General features: G+C 54.7%; 1 protein-coding gene across 1 annotated transcript; it reads left to right on the top strand.

Moving 5' to 3' along the window:
- The first annotated feature begins 1,367 nt into the window (after window positions 1–1,367).
- IL3RA (interleukin 3 receptor subunit alpha) lies at window positions 1,368–20,759 on the top strand. The gene is made up of 12 exons (XM_032474446.1): window positions 1,368–1,629; window positions 3,480–3,602; window positions 9,387–9,505; window positions 11,508–11,622; window positions 12,060–12,192; window positions 12,279–12,457; window positions 14,148–14,266; window positions 16,564–16,587; window positions 17,824–17,941; window positions 19,110–19,206; window positions 20,265–20,346; window positions 20,589–20,759. The coding sequence occupies exons 2-12, from the start codon at window positions 3,521–3,523 to the stop codon at window positions 20,655–20,657; spliced, it is 1,137 nt and encodes a 378-aa protein (XP_032330337.1). The 5' UTR covers window positions 1,368–1,629; window positions 3,480–3,520; the 3' UTR covers window positions 20,658–20,759.
- Window positions 20,760–21,708: the final 949 nt, after the last annotated feature.

The raw sequence follows: 21,708 nt of genomic DNA, 5'->3' as shown, positions 1-21,708 counted from the left end.
CGGGTACATGTTGTAACAGCAGGGCAACCTCTGGGGTCAGCTTTGCCTTCTTATCTCTCAAAAGGCCCAATTTCTGCAGAAATTGCCTGGGGAAAGCGGTCCGCTTTCTGGGGCCCAACTGGACGGCCGTCTGCAGCCCCGCGGGCGAAGTCCATTCCGGACTGACTGTCATCGCTCAGCTCTGTCATCCGTCCCCACGTCCCCGGCTCTGATCTGCCTAGACGCCCCCCACCAGTGCCCTGCTTCCGTCCCAGACTAAAAGGGACCAGGAGGACAAAGGTGTCCATTCTTTGTAACAGGTGCATCACCCCTGAGGACGGATGACCGGAGGGGGGTCTGGTCCTTCCTGTGGGGGGAGACGGCTTTATTCTCCCAGTGGGGCTGGTCGGCCACCAAGACACATGGTCCGTGGCAGGTGGGTGACCGTAACACAGGACCCCAAACTGGACGGCTTAAAACCACAGAAACTTACCCTCCCCGTGTCCTGGAGACCAGACGTCTGAGGTCAAGGTGTCCCAGGGCCGCACTCCCTCCCGAGGCTCCAGGGGAGGGTCCCTCCTGCCTCTTCCAGCTTCTGGGGGCTCCAGGCGTCCATCTCTGGGCTGGTGGCGGCCTCCCTCCCGTCTCTGCCTCCGTCTCCACGTGGCGTCTCCTCCCTGTGTCCCTGTGTGTCCATGGCCACCTTCTCATAAGGACAGCAGTCCCCTGGGACGTCGGGGCCAGGCTGTTCCAGCAGGGCTCAGTTGTGCCTCAATCCCTTACACCTGCGACAGCCCCGTTAGTGAAGAAATTCGCGTTCAGAGGTTCCAGGTGGACGTTCATTTCGGGGGGCAGTGGGCGTAGACACAAAACATTGCAGGAGAGAAGAGGACGGGGCTACCTATGGGAGAGTGGGCAGTGACACGATGGGAGGGGGGTGGGTGCAGAGGGAGGGCAGAGGGAGCCCTGGAGGGGCCGGGCATGGGGACGTCACAGACGGCCGCTGGGAAGGCTGACGGTTGGACTTGACTGAGTGGGCCTCGGGCAGCCAGCGAATCGGGGACCCGGGGTCACCTGCCGGTCCCCGAGGACACGAGGGGGGTCTTCCCGACCTCGGAAGAAGGCGGCCAGGGCCCCGGCCATTCACGCTCACCCCACCCCTACCCCCACCCCACCCATTAACCCACGACACCTTTCCAGGAAATTGCTCAAGCCTGTCTGAAATCCGGGCAGTCATTAAGACCGGGGCAAAGAGGGGCCCGCAAACAGAAGCGAGAACAGGAAAAGGATCGTTTGAAAGAAACAGTGCTCCCTGCAGGGTGAGCCCGTAGCGGCTGTCGTGCTGGTGACCGCACGTTCTAGTCCCGCGCTGCGAGGACGAAGTCGGGAGGCGGGGGCGCGGAAGACTCCCTGACCAGGTCACGCACCGCGTCCCACCCTCACTGGGTGTGACGTTTAGGGGTGGGGCTGCAGCTGGAGGCTATAAAAACACTCAGTAGGGAAAGACTAGCTTCTTTGTCTTTCAAGAGTCTGCCTGCCGCTCAGCCAGTCAAGCAAGGGGGTGAGGAGCCCGGGGTCCACTCCAGGCCAGCTGGACCAGAGCCAGGAGGGGGCCACCTCTGTCCCGCTGGACTTTGCTCTGCATCCCCGGTAAGAAGCCGGGACGGGTGGAGGGGGAGAAGGCAGGTGGCCGGGGCTGCTGTCCCTGCAGACGGGGTACTGACTGCCAGCCCCAGGGCGGAGAGGGGGGCACCCCGGATTTGAAGGCGGCTCACGGCCGCTGTGATGTGCCGTCCGGGGCAACACACGCCGACCTCGAAGTCCTCGTGCCCAAGAAGGCATTCCCCTGGGCTCGCCCCTACTCTGCTGAGCCCAGCCCCAGCCTCAGCCCCTGGGGGCTCGACTCTGTCCAGACGCCCCCCGTCCCTTCATAATCTGGGGACAGCATGATATCACGACGGACCTGATGCATTCTGGTTCTTCAGAGGATGTGAGCCTCGCACGTGAGGAGCGGTGCCTTAGGGGTGGGGTGAGCGTTAGTCAGGACGCTGGAGCCTCCGTGCCTGCGGGGCCGGGAACGCACAGCCGCGCCCCCCGGGACACCCACCCGGCCTGTCTGCGTGCATTAAGGACAAGCCCTAGGCCGCTCTCATCCGATCTTTGTGCACGATTCTGATCTTTTTCTCCAATCCCTGTATTACAAATGGACCACAAGACATCCATCCCTGGACGCTTCGCACGGGTAGGCAGTCCTGGACTTTAGGAAAAGGGGTCTCTCGGGCCTGACCCCCGGTTCAGCCAGAAGTACCCTGGGTGTCAGCCTTTGGCGTCAGATTGTTGGGAAAGTTGGCACTCACTGGGGATCGTGTGAGTCCTGGGAAATCTCCTGGGAGCTCTGGGATGGGACGAGGGAGCAGGCGAGGCTCCGTCTGGGTGGGGTCTCCTGATGGGGGCTGGGAACGTCCTCAGTGAGGCAGGGAGAGCCTCCGTCTGCTCCCCAGCGTCAGGCAAGATGGCCCAGTGTGGGCAGTTTGGGGCGATTTTCATGTGTCCTGCAGAGAGGGTGGCCCCCTAGGCAGGCGAGCGTCCAAGGCTCTGTGGTGGGGTCTGTGTGTGTGGCAGCCCGGAGCTGGCCCCCAGGTGTGGATGGCGTTTGCATGACACCACTCAGGTGGCTGGGGAGGAAAAGGTGGGGTCCATCAGGAGACCCTGTGCCTGGAGCTCTGAGGGTGCAGAAGGTGGCCCCCCGCCAGGTGAGGGTCCCGGAGAGCTGGCCTGCGGAGGGGGTGCCGTGGGGACCCTGGGGAAAGACTGGCTGGGATGCTGAGACAGCAGAGCTCAGTTCCCATATCCCATCCACTCAGGAAACTCAGTCTGCGTTGATTTCATGGTTCTAATTGGACTTCCTTCCCCTGCTTTGTGACCCCAGCGTTTCCTGGTGCCCTGCGTGGAGCGTGCTTTCCAGGTCACAATGGGGCTGAGGCCAAGAGTGTGCTCAGATCCCAGGGTGGGGGCTCTTTAGAGACAGGCTCATACACACACATGTGCACACAGACACACACACGCACACATATGTGCACACATGAACTCACAGACTTGCAGGCACAACCATGTGTGTGATGTGTGCACACACACGGGTGCACACAGACATGCAGTGCACATACAGACACACAATACATGTGTCATATGTGTGCACAAACACCCAGATACACGCATGCACACGCAGGCAGGCATGCATGTGCACACAGACACAAATGCATGTGTAATATTTGCATATACATGCATGTGGACACACATGCATGCAGTGTACAGGCATAAATGTGTGTGTCGTATGTGCGCACGTGTGTGTACGCATGCACACACACGCACAGGGGGCTCCCCTCCTGGAAGCAGCTCCCTGCCTTCCGAGCGCGACGTGCCCTGGAGGGCTCAGCCCCCTTCCCGCCTCCCCCGACCGTCCCCGCGGCCGCGCCCACCGGTAACTCTCTCTTCTCTTCCAGCCCCCGCCGGCCCGCCCGCCCGCCCGCCCGCCGGCCCTCCCATGGGGGCTGCCTTCGCCATGGCCTTCCTCTGGCTGGCGGTGTGCCTGACGCCCATCTCCTGCCTGCTGCAGATGGACCAGGGTAGGGAAAAGCCGGAGGGAAAGTCACGTGGGGGTCTGTGGGCCCCTCGGCTGTCACACTGCTCACCTTGCGGTCACTGTAGAATCCCGTGCCTCGTCGCAGACAACGCAGAGACTTCCCTTGTGGCCCTCGCCTCACTCTCCCACCCCCACCCGGCGGGCTGGTCTTCCGATACTGGTGCAATCTCAGAGCCGGGAGGTCGGTCACCAAAACCGGGGGGCTACGTGAAGAGCTGCTGGGGGAGCCCGGGTGCCGGGAGCCCTCACTCATCTTGCTTCATCACCATCCTCTTCCTGAGTCGGGGGAGGACGGCGGGAAGACCGGGGTGACGGGGCTGAGCTGGGTCCCCACCAGACTCACATGCTCACCTCCTAACCTCCAGAAGCTGCCAATGGGACTTGTTTGGAAATAGGGTGCTTTGCAGATGTCCCCGGGTTGGAATGAGGTCATGCGGGTGGGTCCTAAAGCAGAATGACAGCGTCCTTCTAAAGAGGAGAAACCTGGGCTCAGGGAGAAGCCGTGTAATGACAGTGGAGAGACTGGGGTGACGCAGCCACAGGTCGAGGGTGCCTAGGGCGTGGGGCATCCCCAGAAGCTGGAGAGGCTCTCCAGTGGGAGCATACATCCTGTTTTTTCTCACTTTCGTGACGGAGGTTTATGGAGGGGACAAACCAGGGCCTCCCTGGGGTCCGGGAGGTTCACACGATACACAGTCGTAATGACGGTGGACAGGAAAGGAATCCACAAGTGACAGTGAGATCGCCGGATACAGAGGCGGACGGGTACCAGTGAACATTCCCCAGCTGACCGTGCCCACCTCTGCCTGTCAGTGTCCGGCCGACCACGGGTGACAGGTGCGGCCGGCAGAGACTATCCCAGGCAGGGACGGGGTGCGGGGACCAGCCAGCTGCTCCCCAGTACCCTCAACGGGAGCCACGCCCTCGGCTCTGCGGGTGCAGAGCTCACACGTCGCGGGGGCGCCCAGCAGTGAATGGACCCCCCACCAGGCGGCAAGGCCCGGGTGCTGGTGGGAGTTAAAGGAGATACGGCGCCCACTGGGCGGGCGGGCGGCCCCGGGCAGGGTCCACAGGGAAGCCCAGTGCCGTCAGGGATCCCTGGCTGGCCAGCAGACCCCTGAGAGGGGCCCCCTGAACACTGCCCACCCCAGCCTCGCCTCCGATTGCCAGACCGTGCAATGTGGGCCAGGCTTCGGGCACCAGGGCTGCTTGGTTCTGCAGCAGGACCGGAGCTGGTCCCCCCACCCCGTCACCACGGATGTCTGGGGACCACAGCAGGTGGGCCGACATGAGCCGCAGTAACCGCCACAGCGTTGCATAACCCATGAGAGGCCTGCTCCTTCCTCAAAAGGCAGGGGAACTCAGACGGGGTGCTGGTGGGCGGGGGTGGGGGTGTGTGTCAGTCTCCTCGGGTTGCTGGCTTAGGTTCCTTGGGCTGGTTAACAAAATGCCATTGTCTGGGGGCTGATGTGAAAGCTATTTATTTCCCCCTGTCCTGGAGACCAGACGTCTGAGGTCAAGGTGTCCCAGGGCCGCGCTCCCTCCGGAGGCTCCAGGGGAGGGTCCTTCCTGCCTCCTGCCTCTTCCAGCTTCTGGGGGCTCCAGGCGTCCATCCCTGGGCTGGTGGCCGCCTCCCTCCCGTCTCTGCCTCCGTCTCCACGTGGCGTCTCCTCTGTGTCTGCGTCTCTCCTCTTCTGTCTCTTCTGAGGTCACTGTCCTTGGATGCAGGGCCACCTCCTCCAGGAGGACCTCCTCTCAGGTCCTTCACATCATCCTATCTGCAGAGACCCCGTTTCCAAATAAGGTTCCCTTGGCAGGTTCTGGGCTGAATTATGTCCCCCAAATGCACACGTTAAAGGCCTGGGTATTGAGGTGGTTTCCTGGGGGCGGCAGGAATGAAGGACCACAAACCAGGGAGCTGAAAGCAAAGACTGTCATCCTCTCTGAATCCTGGAGACCAGACGTCTGAGGTCAAGGTGTCCCAGAGCCTTAAAGGGGTTTCCCTTGTAACTAACTCTTTGCTCTTCCCTTGCTGCCTTTAGAACCATCTCTTTACCTTTAAACTTTGGCCATCTCAATGATAGTGTCTCTTGGTGTGGGTCTGTTTGGGTTCTTCTTGCTGGGGAACCCTCTGTGCTTCGTGTACTTGGAGATCTGATTCCTTCTCTAGGTTTGGGAAGTTCGGTGCAATTCGTAAATGCACTGACCCTTCACGCGCCAGGACACCGTCTATTTTGGTGAACCATCCATTCGTACTTGCTAAAAATGCCCATCCTCCCGTTACTGGTTAGAACGTCCCAACAGTATCAGTTAGGTCAAATCATGGATGTTTTTGTTCAGGTCCTGCAGCGCTGGCAGGTTTTCTAAGTATTTGCTTTGTCAGTAAGCGGGGGTGGAGGCGGGTGGCGGTGATGCTGGGGTCCCGTGTTCTGAAGCTCATCTTTGGGAGCATATTATTAGGGCGAATTGGCCACTTTGTCACTTAAAACGGTCCTTTCTTGACCTTGGAAATATGCCTCGTCCTGAAGTATTGTTTGTATCTTATTAACATAAGCAATCTCAGATTTTGTAAGACCAGAGTTTGCATAAAACTTGCTTTCCTATTAGTAACATTTAAACTCTATTTAAATAAAGTATCTTCCCAGGGAGGGTGGAGCTCAGCGGCAGAGCGTGTGCTCAGCATGCACGAGGTCCTGGGTTCCATCCCCAGGCCCTCCATTTAAAAAAAGTAAATAAATAAACCTAATTTCCCACTCCCCCCCCCCCAAAAAAAACAACAGTAAAGTATCTTTCTTGTAGTTCTGTTAATCTAGTCGGACAAACTCTCCTTTTCCTTGGAGCGTTTAGGCCATTTGCGCGTGATGCAATTATTAATAGGACCGAGTTTCATCCTACCCCTTTGCTATTTGTTCATTTTAAACTTTTTTTTTAATTTTACTTTTTTCAGCAGGTACTGGGGATTGAACCCAGGACCTTGTTCACGTCAGGCATGCATCTACCACTAGAGCTGTACCCTTTCCCATTGTTGTTTTAAACAATTATCTTTTTAAGACATTAAAAACGAGACTGTTTCATATCTTTGCCTGAGTTTTACTATTGTTGGTCTGCTTCTGCTGTGACTCCAGAACTGCCTCCACATTCCTTCGTGTGGATCTGAGTTTCCGTCGGTATGTTTTCCCTTCCTTTAACTTTTCTCGTAGACCTAGTCTTCTGGGGAAAAAAAAAAAATTCTTTCACTTTTTGTGGCTATAAAGAGTCTCGATTTCCCCGTCCATTCAACGCTAAGATTTACCTGTTCCTATTCTACGTTTCCGGCGGTGTTTCTTGTTTTCTTCCAGCATTTAGAGAAGTCATTCTCTTATCTTCTGGGTCCCACTGGTTGCAAAGAGAAATCAACAGAAATTCTTATCTTTGTTCTCTGATAGTTGTGTCTTTTTCCGTTGGTTCTTAAGATTTTCTTGATACCACTTTTTTTTTTTTTAGCCATTTGACTATGATGTTGCTTAGAGTTTCTGTTTGTTTATCTGTGTGGTTTTGCAACCTGGACATTGTAGGTTCTACCTCTGGAAGTTCTGTTCACTTCTTCTGCTAGAGCTGCCATTCCTCAGTCCATAGTGTTCATGTTTTCCTTTAAATCTTCGGACAGATTTAATAATGGCTGTTTGAACAGACGTCTCTGTTCATTTCATAACCTGTCATTTTGGGGACAATGTCTGCACCCTGATAGGTCTTCTGGTCAGAGGCAGTATATTCCTGCTTCTCTGGGTATCTGGTGATTTTTTTTATTGGGTGCTGATTATTGTAAATGATGTGTTGGGGAGTGTCTGCCGTTGTGGGCTTCCTTAAAGACGGTGAGTTTTGTTTCAGCAGGCCGTTACTTTATCGATGGGTCATCTTGTTTTGATGTTTTGCAGGCTGAGTCACCTTTATGTCTTTCCTCCCTGATGACAAAGCTGTGATCCTTCTGGGGTCTTTGCTACCTGCTCTGGGTGTTGAGTCTCTACCTTGTCTGTGTGGACCTTGAATGTCCCTCCACCTCCAGATAAACCCTCAGAATTGCCCCGTTTGCATCTCCATAGTAGCTTCTTCCCAGTCTTTTTTTTTTTTTTTTTTTTCTTTTTGGAATCTTGTTGTATTGCCTCTTATCCAATGTCTGGAAATAGTTGATTTATGTATTTTGCCCAGTTTTCTAGGTGCTTATGGTGAGAGGTAAATCTGAGAATCGTGACTTTATCATGACTACAAGAGTACGTCCCAGCATCTATAGACTTTTAAAAGCTCTCAGGTTGAGAACACCACCCCCACATTCTGTTAGAATACGGGTGGGTCATGAGTACATCGCGGTAAACACGCTTATGTGTACTGGCTTTCATTTTGTTGCATTTTGTCTTTACAGATTTGCCTTTTCTTTTCTTTTTTTTTTCCAGTAAAGGTTTTTATTTGTAAGCATGACTGTAACTGGGTGAAAAGTAACCAATCTGAAAGAACATAGGTAGACTTCATGGAATAATTAGTGACAGAAAACTCTCTTGTTCTATCATTTACCTACATACATATGTACATGTATAATCATAATACATAATCAATAATTATATATTATACTATATAATGATCTATAATTTATATTAAATGATCAAATTATTTAAAATTTGTTAACATTTAAAACAATTAAGAATTTAAAACAAAATTATAAATTTATAAAAATTAAAAATAAAGTAAAATGTAATAAAACTATGCTAAAGCTAATATTTTCTACTGCATCTGTCAAATCTCTTTTAATGATATTTACTGTTGTTTTGGAAGAAGAGACTATACATTTTGAGGCATAAGCATCCATTAAAAATTCTGTTTTCACTTATAAGAGGTTTCCCTAGCTGAATTACTTTTTGAGGAATAAATTATCTTTCTAGGTGGGGAGGCAGTGATGCCAGGAATGAAGATAACCCTGTGGTTCGGTCTTGCTTAATCAAAGTAACCTTGTTGGTCTTAACGGATCACAGTGCTTATGGCTTATAAGCAGTCGTTTCCCTAAATCGTCCAAATGAGGGTTGACAGATAAAACCTGAAGTGTCTGATGGAGCTTGAAAGCTTCAAGTTACTGGCCACGACGTGACTGAGTAGCTCTTTTTCCTTCATGAGGACAGTCACTGATCCAAGACGTTGAATCCTTTGGCCCGCGAAGACCGACCTCCTTCCCCACCGACAGCGTGCTTGGGTTACGCTTCACAATGTATTTAGATGCAAGCCCTCCGGGTGACTTTTCCCCGACAATCTGAGAACCGGCCAAACAATCTGTGAGCTCTGTTAGAACATGAATATCGCCGTGTAACGAGCGTGCCTCATAATTTATGAAAATCCGTATTCTATTGTAGATAGTGATTCATATATATTTATATATTGTATAAAAACATACGTTCTGTTGCGACTGGCAAACCACGGCAACATCTCAGTCTGTGGAGGAGATTTTGAGTCACCTCTTTAAGCCTGAATTGGTTCTCAGTGAAAATGGTAAAGCTCACACCGACAGGGACAGTGCAAGTGACCTGCTCCTCTGACTGTTGCCCCCCATCCTTGGGAGGCTGAGCTGGTGAGATCAAGAAGTTGCGATGCGTTCCTGGCCTCCGGCAGCTGCTGGCAACCGCTTGTCCGCGGAGAACTGGACTTGCCCCGGGCGCCGGCTAACTCGGCGGGAAAGGAGGTTCCCGTGGGGACCCTGCCTTAAGCACCGTGTGTATCTTTCCTAACACAAACCTTATCAACATTTCAGATCCAGACCCAGTGATTAAGAACTTAAGGATGGATCCAGAGAGAAAAAGGATGAGCTGGGACCTCCACGGAAATGTTTCCCAAATTTGGTGCTTTGTGAATTCAAGACGTGCCCATAAGGTAAAGCATCTTCCCCGTACTTTGCACACCAGACGCAGTCTCAGGAACCTGAGACCAGCAAAGCCTGAAGGCCACGTGCATGTCCGGAGTCAGAGACCTGGGTTCTAGTCCTGGGCTCAGCTGTGGAATGTGGGGTCTTTTATGCGCACCGTGGCTGAAGGCTCCTTATTTGGAAGATGTCTGAGGTGGTACCCACTGGAGAGGGCAGGGGTGACAGGAGCTGACACATCGGGGTAGAGAACCCAGCCCCGCTGGCAAACACTGGCCCCACCACTCCCGCCAGCGCCTGCCCCACTCAGGCCCCCTAGGGTATCGGAGGGTTCACGGGTGTGAGAACCAGGACAGGAGCCGCAGGGAGGATTCCGGCCACTGAAAGTGTTTCCTGAGAAGGAAGCACCTGTCAGCTTTCCTGACAAGAGCCTTGGTATCTTCAAATTGCTCTTCGTGAAATACAGTGTAAACCACAGTCCTGTGTTCGTCTGCTCAGGCTGTCGTAACAAAGAACCACAGACCAAGGGTGGGATGGGGTGGGGACTTAAATAGTAGACTAATTTCTCTCTCCGGGTCCTGGACGCTGGAGTCCGAGGTCAGGGTGTGAGCAGGGCTGGGGTCTCCTGAGCCCTCTCCCCTTGGCGTGTGGACGGCCGGCTCCTCCCTGTGTCCTCCCGTGGGCGTCCCTCTGCGTGTGTCTGGGGCCTCATCTCCTCTTCTTAGAAGGACCCCAGTCCTCTGGGATCAGGACCCAAGCCCTGTGACTTCACCTGACTTAATTACCTCCTTCAAGGCTCCTTCTCCAAAGACAGTCCCAGTGGGGGGTTGGATTTCAATATATGAGTTTTCAGGGGGACAAAAGTGAACTTGCAACAAACCTCAGTGGGATCTTAATGGAGCTTAGAAAATCAACCCTTAATTGTACCTGCAGCAACCAATCTTGACGAACAAATTAGGAGTTTGGGATTAGCAGAGACACACAACTTTATATAAAGTGGATAAACAACAGGGACCTACCGTAGAGCACAGGGAACTATAGTCAGTATCTTGTAATAACATATGATGGAAAAGAATCTGAGAAAAAAGATATATATGTACCTGAATCACTGTGCTGTACGCCCGAAACTAGCACAACACTGTAAATCAACTGGACTTCAGTTAAAAAAAAAAAAGGACAAGAGAAAGATGTCTTTCTTCCCACTGACCCTCAATGTTGTCCTGGTGGGTCTAGCCAGGCTAATTAGGAAAACATTTTTAAAAGTAGAAGGTTTTTATCAAAAACGCCTATCAGAAAAGAGAAGTAAACCTGTATCTATGTGCAGATGATTCTTACAGAAAATCGTGGTGAAGCCAGTGAGAGTGGACGAGAACCGAGGGGGAGGGGCTGGCCCAGATGGTAGAGTGCATGGCTAGCACGCGTGAGGTCCTGGGTTCCAGCCCCAGGACCTCCATCTAAAAGAACTAGCTGAACAAATAAACCTAATTACCTCCCCTTAAAAAACAAAAACAAAAATACCCCACAAACAAACAAACAACAAAATCAAAAAAAAAAATTTTTAACATTAAAAAACAAACAAACAAAATAGAAGATGAAAGAAAAAAACAAAAACCCCAAAGGGCGTGCCTGAGGTCAGAGCCAAGGGTATGGGAGAAGTCCAGGTGGAAAGGGGCTGGATTATGACCCTCATAAAAATTCACCCTGAACTGAACCACAGAGACCAACTCAAGAAAAAGCCGATTCACACAAACTTCAACTGAGTAAATTATTCATGCATCAAAGACCATCTCACAAAATGGAAACAACATGAAGACTCAGTACTGCATACTCTGAGTCCTCCCTTAATATTTTTTTCGGGGGGAGGAGGTCATTAGATCTGTTTATTATTAATTTTCTTTTAGTGGAGCTGCTGGCGATGGAACCCAGGACCCCACGCATGCTAAGCACGCGCTCTATGCCCGAGGTACAGCCCCGCCTCTGCACTTTTTAATAAATGGCCCCCTTCTGTCTTAGGCACGAAACAACACTTACTGCAAATTTGCTCACATCCCGTGCCAAGCGACCAACTACAGCGTGAGTGTGACCCAGGGGCCACCGTTCTCCGGGTGGATTCAGCACCCTAAGCTGGGTGAGGGGAAACCGCTGTTTGGTGGCGGGGGGGAGGGCAGGGGGCTGGCATTCCGTCCTCGCTCGGTGTCCTGACTATCAAAGTGACGGCTCGTAACTTGGATGGGTCTCCTGGGACGTAGCGGTGTGACTTCAGGGACAGCCCCTGCTTGGAGGGACCCACGTGCAGAAAGGCAGAGCAGAGCGGTGGCTGGCGGGGGCTGTGCTGGTGGCGGGGGCCGGCGGGCTTGGAGGAACTGTGAAGGGCCAGGCGGGGAATGCTTGCTGGGATGCAGCGGTCCTGTGTGGCAAGCGTCTGCATGTTTACGGGGACATGCAACCGTCACAGTAAAATCAGCACGCAAACGTGTCTGTCTGGCTTCTTAGGACTGGGTGAGAATTCACAGGGATCTCAAAGAGGACTCCTTTTTTTCTCCCCTCTCTTCTTTGCAAGCCCAGAAGGGAAGGCCAGGGCGGCGGCAGAGAACCTGACCTGCTGGGTTCACGACGCGGACTTGCTGACGTGCACCTGGGCGGTGGGCAGGGAGGCCCCGCGGGACACGCAGTATCACCTGTACCTGGAGAACCTACAGTAGGGTGTGACCCGGGCGCCCCGCGGGCTCTCCCGGGCACCGGGGCGGCCGCACGGCCGCGGTGACCCTGCCTTCCTCGCCCCAGTTCCTTGCAGAAGTGGCCGTGCTCCCAGTACAGACAGGACGAGTGGGGGACAAACGTCGAGTGTCGTTTCGACGACCTCTCTGTATTGTCCCCGGAGCTGAACCGTTTCTCTGTCAATGGCAGCAGCCGAGAGTCCCCGATCCCCTGCTCTGAAATCACAAAAACATTACACGAAATTGGTGAGTAAGGATGAGACACGTCCTGCACGGGCCGCCCTCTGCTTTGAGATGCTCCTGTGTCAGCTGGGGTGGCTGGGACAAAAAACCCCAAACTGGGGCGGAGGGGGCTTCAACAACTCACTCATTTCTCCCAGCGCTGGAGGTGGGGGTCTGAGATCCCTGAGGGGGCGGGTCAGCTCCCGGTGAGGCTCGCTTCCTGGCTCACGGAGGCCGCCTCCTCCCCGTGTCCTCACATGATGGAGGGACGGCTCTGTGTCTCTTCCTCCTCTTCTAAGGGCAGTAATCTCACCCTGGGGCCCCACCCTCACGACCGCATCTGACCCTACCCACCTCCCGAAGTTCCCGCCTCCCAAACCATCCCCCTGGGGGTCAGGGCCTCAGCGTAGGAACGAGTGCTGGGGGGGCGCAGACATTCAGCCCACAGCAGCTGTGACATCTTCATTGGGCCGGAGGAAGCACTTCCAGAACACACAGCACAGATGGCTCTGTGGATCCGCCCCGGGGTGGGGGGTGGGCCGGATTCACCGAGAGGCTGGGGGAAAGGGAGGGCTCAGGCTCACAGCCCCTCTCCAGGCCCTGCATGAGGACGCCGACTGGTTTGGGGGACACAAAGACCATCTTAGCAAAACTATGTCAGTGTCCTTCTCCTGAAACTAGAACCCCCCACCAAACCAGCACCCCCACCAGCCCGTCCCCACGAGGCAGGGACGCCCGCGAAGGGTCCGGCTCCACCTCCACGAATTGAGAGGCTGGTGCAAAAGGGGAGGAGGTGGGGGCCTCTTGCTGCTCTGCCACCTCTCGAGGTGACGTGACTTTGAAGCTGTGGCCTCTCCTACACGAAGCTGTCCCCAGCAGGTGCAGACCCACAGGTCCGGCTCCGCCTGGGACTCAGGGCATCCCCCGGCCCAGCCCTGCCGTCCACATGGGGCATCCATGGAGCGGTTCCCAGTAGGGGGTGAGGGGTGACGGCAGGCAGCCCCGGGGGCGGGGGCAGAGGGTGTCTGAGAGCCTGGCAGAAAGGCGGGGACGCGGTGGCAGGAGACGTGAGCGCACGTGAGTGGAGGAAGCAGACCTGGGGACCATCTCCCAGTGAGCCTGGACCTGCTGCCGGGGTCCAGGTGCGATGCTGAGCAGACACAGGGCTGGGACAGCCCACAGAAGGGGCAGGAGGGTCCTGGGTAGAGCTGGGCCCCCCTGGAGTGGGGTCTGGGGCAGGTGGGGAAAAGCCGGAGGTGTGTCCCAGTCCGAGTCCGGGGCTGGGGCAGAAGCTGCCACGTGACGTTTTGGGAGCAGAGCTGGCTGGCCAAGGTCGTGGGAGAGGGCTAGGCCCTGGACAGGGCGGGAGCAGGCCAGGCTGCCCGGGGGTCGGGGCTGAGCAGAGTTGGTCGAGGTGGGTGGAGGATGGAGGGACGGAGGGAGGGAGGGACAGACAGGGCAGCTGGACCAGACTCTTCTCCGTCCGGGGACTGGACGGGCCAAGAGGAGAAACAATAGGGCTCTTCTCAGGGAGGCCAGGTGCAGGGCCTGAAGAGACCTCTGGAAGGGTCTCAGGGTGCAGGTGGGGTCTCCGTTTCCCCCTGAGTTTGTAGGTCCATTTTAAAAGTATCTCCAGGAAGAACTTTTCTTTTCCCTTTGATGTGTTTTACTCATAAAAGTGTGTGTGTGTTTTTCTCCCCCCTCCCCGCCCTAGAGAGACTGACTGCGCCCACCATCACGAGTGCCTGGTGCAACCAGACCTATTCCATCGTCCAGTGGCAGGTGCGCAGCCACTTCAGGGAGGACTTCGAGTATGAACTTGAAATGCAGCAGGTAAACGGCGTCCGCCCTGAGCATCGCTGCTGCTCTCATGCCCGGGGCTCTGGGGCTTCGCGGGTGGAGAAAACGTGTGAAAGAGAACAGTAAATTAGCTTCACCCAAACCAAAAGCGTCGCTGACGCCGATCAGGAAGTCAGAATGCCTTCGGAAGGACATTCCTCGGGTGGGTTCCCGACGCGTCTGCAGGCCCGTCGGACGTGGAAAGCTTGCGCGTCAGCACTCCAGACGAACAGCCCCACAGAAAAAGCGCCAAGGGCTTCACCGGCCACTTGGGGATTCCCAGTGACATGAAGTCCCTGTGAGGTCTGCACCCCAGTCACATGAAATCAGTAGCCCCCCAAATATGGCATGTGAATATCTGTAGCATCTCTGTGTACAATAATGGTCCCCAGTTTCAACCCCAGGGAGGGAGGAATAAAATATAGCCGTGCAGTGGCACCCTCCTCCGCCCCGTGAGCCAGGACCAGCCTGGATGGTCCCGTGGGTGCACCTGAACGTATTCTAAAAGAAAAGAATTGTGAAGGAAAATTGAGAATGAGCTACAGGAACAGGCCTGAGGTCTGGGGCGCGGGGTGCGGGGAGGAGCAGATTTTATGCTTTGAAGGTGTGGGCTGCTCCATGCACAACATGCCGGAAAAAAGTATTAGTGAAAATGTGCAAGTGTGTTTGAAAACAGTCCACCGTAAAAATGACCAGAGCTTCCAGTATTCTCTACTCAATTACTGACGTTTTTTTTTCTTTTTTAATTTAAAAAACAATTTGTTAAAGTGTCACTGGTTGACAGTGTTAATTTCAGGTGTACAGCAAAGCGATTCAGTTATACATATATATATATATTTATTTTTAATTCTTTTCCATTATGTGTTATTACAAGAAATGGAATATAGTTCCCCGTGCTCTATAGTCTTTTTAAATTTTAATTTTTTTAAACTGAAGTAGAGTGGATTTACAATGTTGCGTTAGTTTCTGGTGTACAGCAAAATGGTTCAGTTATAATGTGTGCATATGTATACAGTCTTTTCCAGTTGCTTTATTACAAAATGTTGAATATAGTTTCCTGTGCGATACAGTAGGACCTTGTTGATAATTACTGGCATTTTTAGTCTATTTATTTATTTGATGTTTATTTACTTATGTGCCAAGTTAACGTTTACTGATTACTGATTTCCTTTTTTTTTTTTTTAACACTTTCATTGTGGTACACTGACTGAATTTTTCATAAGCCTAAAACTGCTCAAAAAAAGTTTTTAAGCCTATAGATTAAAAGCATCCACTGTTTCTTAACTAGGTGGTATTTTACACTTAATTGCTCACTCCTGGTTCGTTGCTGTTTATTTACTTCTGTATTTATTTATACTTAACTTTTCTGTAAACCCAAAACTACTAAAAAGAATCTATTAATGAAAAGAAAAAGACTGAATATCTTGAGTTAATCAGCATGTTATACTCAGTTACGTACTTACATTTATTATGTTTATTTAATATCTATATTCAATTACTGCTTACATTTAATTTTCCAATAACTCTAAAAATTCTCCAAAAACCTGCTAATTTAAAGAAAAAATGTTTCTGAGTCAATTAAATCAGTGTTTTATACTCAATTACTTACTTACATTTATCCATTATTTGGATTCACCTATTTGTATATTTTATTTGTTCATTATTACACTTAATTACTGTTTCATACTCAATGTTTCTATAAACCTAAAACTGCTCAAAAAATTAGTCTATAAATGAAAAGGAAATGACTTTAGAGCTCCTTTTGGTATTTTTACACTCAATTAGTATATTTATTCATTATGTCGACTTATTTATATGAGGGTTGTTTATGCTCCATTCCTGCTTAGATTTATTTTTTCTGTAAACCAACACTACTCAAAAAACATCAACTCTATCGATTGAAAAAAAAAAAAAGACCAAATATTTTGGACGTAGTTGGTAGGTTACCCTCCATTATTTACTTACATTCATGATTTTTCTTTCCTGATTTATGTATTATTGTATATTTATTATTTACACTCAGTGATTATGCCCAGTTTTCCTGTTAACCCAAAACTGCTCAAAAAAAAGATCAAGTCCCTTAATTTTATTTTTTTTAAAGACCAGGTAGTGTTTTAGTTCACTGATACGTTAGACTAGTTCCCTCTAGTAATTATTTGTGTCTGAAGAACTGTTGTTTCTATTATTCATCCCCAATGACCGCGCATTTGATCCTCAGTTTTTCTGCCACAAAAATGAGGGCCCTTCTTAGGGACAGGCTCAGGCCCCCACACTCTGCTTTTCTCTTCCAGGGCGCGCACCTCGAACACAAACAGGTGGGTGTCCCCTGCCCTCGCCGAGCCCGGCATCGCCAAGTGCCAGCTCCGTATTTCCATCACTGCCCGGGGACTCTGAGGTGAAGCTCCCAGGTCCATAGACCAGACGCTGTCACCTGCCGGGTGTTGTCCAAGGAGGCCCACCTGCCCTTCACCTCTGAGTCGCTCAGGATGCGGTGGGAGAGCCACCATGCTGTAATTAATGAACATAATTAACTCCCTCTCAGGAGCAGAGGCAGGGGCTCCCACACCAGTGGCCCCTGCATTAGACAAATATCCTGTAACTGCCGGCTGCAGACCCCACACCCCCCATCTCTCCTCTGTCTCTCTCTCTGTCTCTGCCTCCCGTCCCGTCTCTGCCTCCGTCTCCACGTGGCTTCTCCTCGGTGTCTGTGTCTCTCCTCCTCTGTCTCTCCTAAGGTCACTGTCCTTGGATGCAGGGCCACCTCCTCCAGGAGGACCTCCTCTCAGGTCCTTCACGTCATCCCACCTGCAGAGACCCCGGTCTCATTCCCAGGTTCTGGGGGGACGTGTCCTTCTTGGGGGACACGTTTCACCACCTGGCACCTGCAGACGGCACTGCTCATCTTGGCCTCACTGGTGGTGGCCGTGGTTATCGACCTTCTAGTGATTATCAAGAACAATTTTGTTTGGACTCCAAGCACCCGGGCTGAGATGGGAAAGTGGCTCTCAGGCCCCGGGCCCCTCTGAGCACCAGACATCTTCCTGTCTCCCTGAGGGGTCTGGCCGGGCTCTCTCTTGGGGGCTTGACTTAGTTCCCTGAGCTGGTCATGAAAAGGACCATGAATGAACTGGGTGACTTACAACCACCCTGTCTCAGTCCTGAAGCCCAGTATGGTGAGATCCAGGTGTGGGCAGGGGCAGGGTCGTGCTCCCTGCAGAGGCTCCAGGGGAGGGTCCTTCCCACACCTGGGGGCTCCAGGCGTCCCTCCCGTTTCCACATGGCGGACTCCCCATCTGGGTGTGTCTGTCTCCAAATTCCCCCTTTTTATAAGGACACCAGTCATATCCATACGGGGTCCACTGTGCTCCGCCCGACCTTCTCTTAGCTAATTACATCTGCATGGACCCTATTTCCAACTTAGGTCTGAGATGCTGAGGGTTAGGGCCTCAACACGTGAATCTGGGGAGGACCCACGCAACCCGAGTGGAGGCCCCGTTCCCTCCCCACGGACCGGGGACACGCTTTCTCCTTTACTTTCCTTTCACCTGCAGACTGAGGACAACTTCCTGAAGCTGAGCAATCCTGGAACCTACACCGTGAGAATAAGAGCCAGGCACACGGCCATGCTGGCCCCCTCGTGGGGCGAATGGAGTGTCCGGGAGCGCTTCGGTGAGTGGAGCGCCCTCTCCCTTCCCCTGCAGGGTGGGGCTCAAGGAGGCACAGACAGCTGGCGACCAGCCTGACGGACACCCTGTGCAGAGGAGGAGGTGTCCAGAGGAGGGGCTGGCGTTCCACATGCCTCTCTGAGGATGACAGGTGACCCCACAGAGGGTGAGAGGGGACCAGACGGTCCCTCTCCCCCTCCACCTGAGGTCTTGCAATAATGGAGCAGTCGCCGGCAATGGGGCCTTGGTGTCTCATCCGAAGCCGCCCTGGGTACTGGCTTCCCAGCCTCATTGGAAGGGTTTCTCCCAGAGCTGTTCTGAAACCAGACCCTCCTCCCAGGCCCCAAGGAACCTGGCACTCAGAACCTGGAACAGCAGGAAACTGAGGCCGTGCCCCTGAGTGCCCTGCGGCGGCTGTAGCAGATGACCACAAAGGGGGCTTACACAACAGAAATTCATCCTCCCCCAGTCCTGGGGACCAGATGTCTGAGATCAGAGCCTCCCTTCGGAGGCTCCAGGGGAGACCCTTTCCTGTCTCTTCCAGCTTCTGGGGACTCCAGGGTCCCTGGGCTTGCCGCGGCCTCCCTCCTGTCTCAGTCACAAGATAAACCTTTTAATGAAGTTTTTTTTTAAATCAAAATCGACGAGAAAAAATCCATGATGATCATATGTCAAAGTCAAGCACTGAGGCAGTGCGCACCCAGGAGGCAGTGCGGGAGGGAGGGACGTGGCGTTACCGCCCCCCACCCCCAGCCCCGGCAGAACCGGCACCGGCAAGGGCCCTCCGGCTGGGCGTGGCTGACCCCCACCCCCCAAGCCGCGCCGGCGGACGCGCCCAGAGCGCACGGAGAAGGCGCGAAGGCCGAGCTCTCTGAAAACCCTGGCGCGGCCGGCCGTCCCGCGCAGTGGGCAGCCCCGAGGGAGCCCCCAGTGGTCGGCGCCACCAGCCCTCCACTCCAAGTGTCCGTCGGTGGTCGGGGGGCAACGGGATTCTGGCGACGTGGGAGGGATTCCCGCGGGGGGATCGGCCCGGCGCGCAGGTGGCCGCGGTCGCCAGGTGGACGGCGCTCCTGGACATGTGCCGGCCTACCTCCTCCCGGAGCCCCCGGGGAAGCGCCGTCCCTGGAGCCCCCAGGACCGGCCCGACGCGTCCCCTCCGCCCCTCTCCCTAGTATGTGGCCGCGCGCCCCTCCCGGTGTGGCTGACCTCTTTGCTGATCGCGCTGGGGACGCTGCTCGCGCTGGCGCTGGTGCTCCTGCTTTGCAGAAGGTGAGCGCCCGCCGCCCCTGGCTTTGTGGGGTCCCTTCCTGGAGCCGGCTCCGCGGCGCAGTTCCCACGCAGCCGGCACTGCCCGGTCCGCCGCCTCCGCCCCTCCACCCCATCCACCCGTGCGCCCGCGTCGTGGCTGCGGAACGCGCGCCCGCCCGTCGCATGCGTACCACACCTCCTCCAGTCGTCCCAACGGTCTTTCTCCAACAGAACCCTGGTTTCCGCCATCTGGTCCCTGCCGCCCGCAGAACCCAAGGAGCTGGGTCCCCAGTGCAACATCTTGGGGGCCTGTCCCTCCCCAGACCCCCAGCACACGTGGGGGAGGGGTCTTCAGCCAGACCCACCCCCAATTGTCCCCACATGCCCCCACTGTTTGCTCCCTCCCAGCATGACCACATGCCCCCCTGCCCCGTCTGCTTGCCCCACCCCCGCCCCCAGCAACCTCAGGACGTGGCTCTGGGACCCCTCCCCAACCCAGCGAGCAGCAGGTGGGTGGCCCAGTTATCACCGCCTTTCCCTGCGACGGAGGTCCCTTCTGGAGACCTGCGCTTGCAGCCTAATTGGCGACCCGGGCATAGGGCCTGCCCTGCCTGGTCCGGGGAGAGCTGTTCCGCCAGCCTCTAGCTCCAGTCCCGTCTCTGTCCTGGCGTCCCTCTCACCCCACCCAGGCGGTTCAGGCTGAGCCGCCCTGCCCGGAGGCTCGGTTTTGGAGTGGATGGGCCAATGTCGCAGGGAGGGAACAACCCGCTGCGGGCGGGCGCTGTCGGGAGAGGCAGGTTGCCATGGTGATAGGATCCTGGGGCCGCCTCCATCTTTACAGGGTCTCTGGTGAGGTGCGGGGGTGGGGTGAGCTGGGGAGGTGCGCCTCTGCAAAGACTCGGATTTCTCGTTCCCGCTCGTCTCCGGATTGGGGGCGGGGAACAGAGACCCCTCCCAAAGGAGACTGGGGTCCGGATCCACCGTGGCCTTGCCGAGGCCCTCTAGCGGACGCTGCGTCTCCCCGGTGATGCGCCGGTTGGTGCGGGTTTCCGAGCTGGTGAATTGCTCTCTCCTGCCAGGTACGCGGTGATGCAGCAGCTGTTCCCGCCCATCCCTCACGTGAAAGACCCCATCAGTGACCACCTTCAGAACGAGAGGATGGTACGTGGTGGTCCTGCGGTGCGTGGGTCTGTTGGCCACGAGGGGTGGCCAGGAAAGATTGCCAGGTGCTGTGATCTGTCTCCCAGCCTGTGACACGGGGTGGTTACCCCGGGGTGCTCCCTGGGGCAGGTGGGGCCCAGGGAGCCTCGTGCCAAGGTTGGTCCTGCCCTGGCCAGGCATTGGAGGGCACAGGCTTGCTCGCCCGCAGCCCCGCCGCTCACCCCGACTTCCTCACCCCACAGATGGCCTGGGAGGAAGAGAAGCAGCAGGAGTGCCCAGTGGCGGAGGTGCAGATTTTGGGGGAAAACTGAAACTGGTGCACAGCCCTCGCTCTCTGCAGGGAGGAGGGGGCTGGGTGGAGGCGCACAGCCTGGCGGTGGTGGGACGATTGGGCGTTTGTGGGGGCGGGTGGTGGGGAGCCCAATGCAGTTTACGCGGGGTTATCTCCCAGAAGAAAATAAAATTTCTGTTGTGCTTATTTCTCAAATAAAGGGCTTTTTCACCCCCTTACTTGGTCCAGGAGGTGGGGGGTCACCCCAACGCCACCAGGACGCACTTTCCAGCCTCCTGGAATTGGCTGCATCTGCTCCCACGTCCACTGGACTGGCTCCTTCCTGAGTCCTGAGCGGCCTTTGCTGGTCTGGTTTCTCTGTCTTTAACTGTATTTTGTTTTCTTGCAGCAAATCCCCTTTGGAAGCCCCTTAGATCCCGTGCAAGGGAGGCGACCCCAGGGACGGCACACAGACCACGGGTTCGGGCAGCAGACAAGGGGGTGTCAGGGCAGCGTTTCCTGTAGAGGGGGGCAGATGCAGAGGGGCGGCCTTGCGTCCAGAGACTTGGCGGGGGAGGGGGAAGCCGGGGAGCCCAGCTGTCTGCCACCCTGAAGGACACCCACGGGCAGGCGCCCGGGAAAGACACCCCACGGGAAAGCAGGTCTCCACGCAGTGGCGCTTCCCAGGAGTGACCTCATCCCTCAACCTCTGTTATGTGTCAGCATCGCCAGTTTGTGCATAAAGAATTCACCCTGAATCACAGATGCAGACTCGCTCAGGTCGAGGTCACTGCTGCTGCCGATTTAGCGCAAAGCCCTGCGGGGGCTCTGTTTCAAGCTGCTGGTTGAACAAGCCCTTAAACGGACGGTTCTCCAGTGAGTTAAACTGCACAACTCTGAATCCAGAACTTAGCACGCTTCAGCACAGTTCCAGATGGTGTCCGGGTTTGAAGTCACTGCACCGCCCGTGCTGAGGCTCAGAAGGCAGGGCTACAGCGAGGGGCAGGTGTGAGTGCCGACCGGTCATGTCCTGCTGCTTCTCACCTGGTTACCTGCAGCTGACCTTGGGGAAGCCTGCTAACGTTTCTAAC

Source organism: Camelus ferus, chromosome X (assembly GCF_009834535.1).
Source record: "Camelus ferus isolate YT-003-E chromosome X, BCGSAC_Cfer_1.0, whole genome shotgun sequence".
In the NCBI taxonomy this organism is placed as follows: domain Eukaryota; kingdom Metazoa; phylum Chordata; class Mammalia; order Artiodactyla; family Camelidae; genus Camelus; species Camelus ferus.
This window is presented reverse-complemented; position numbering and strand designations above follow the sequence as displayed.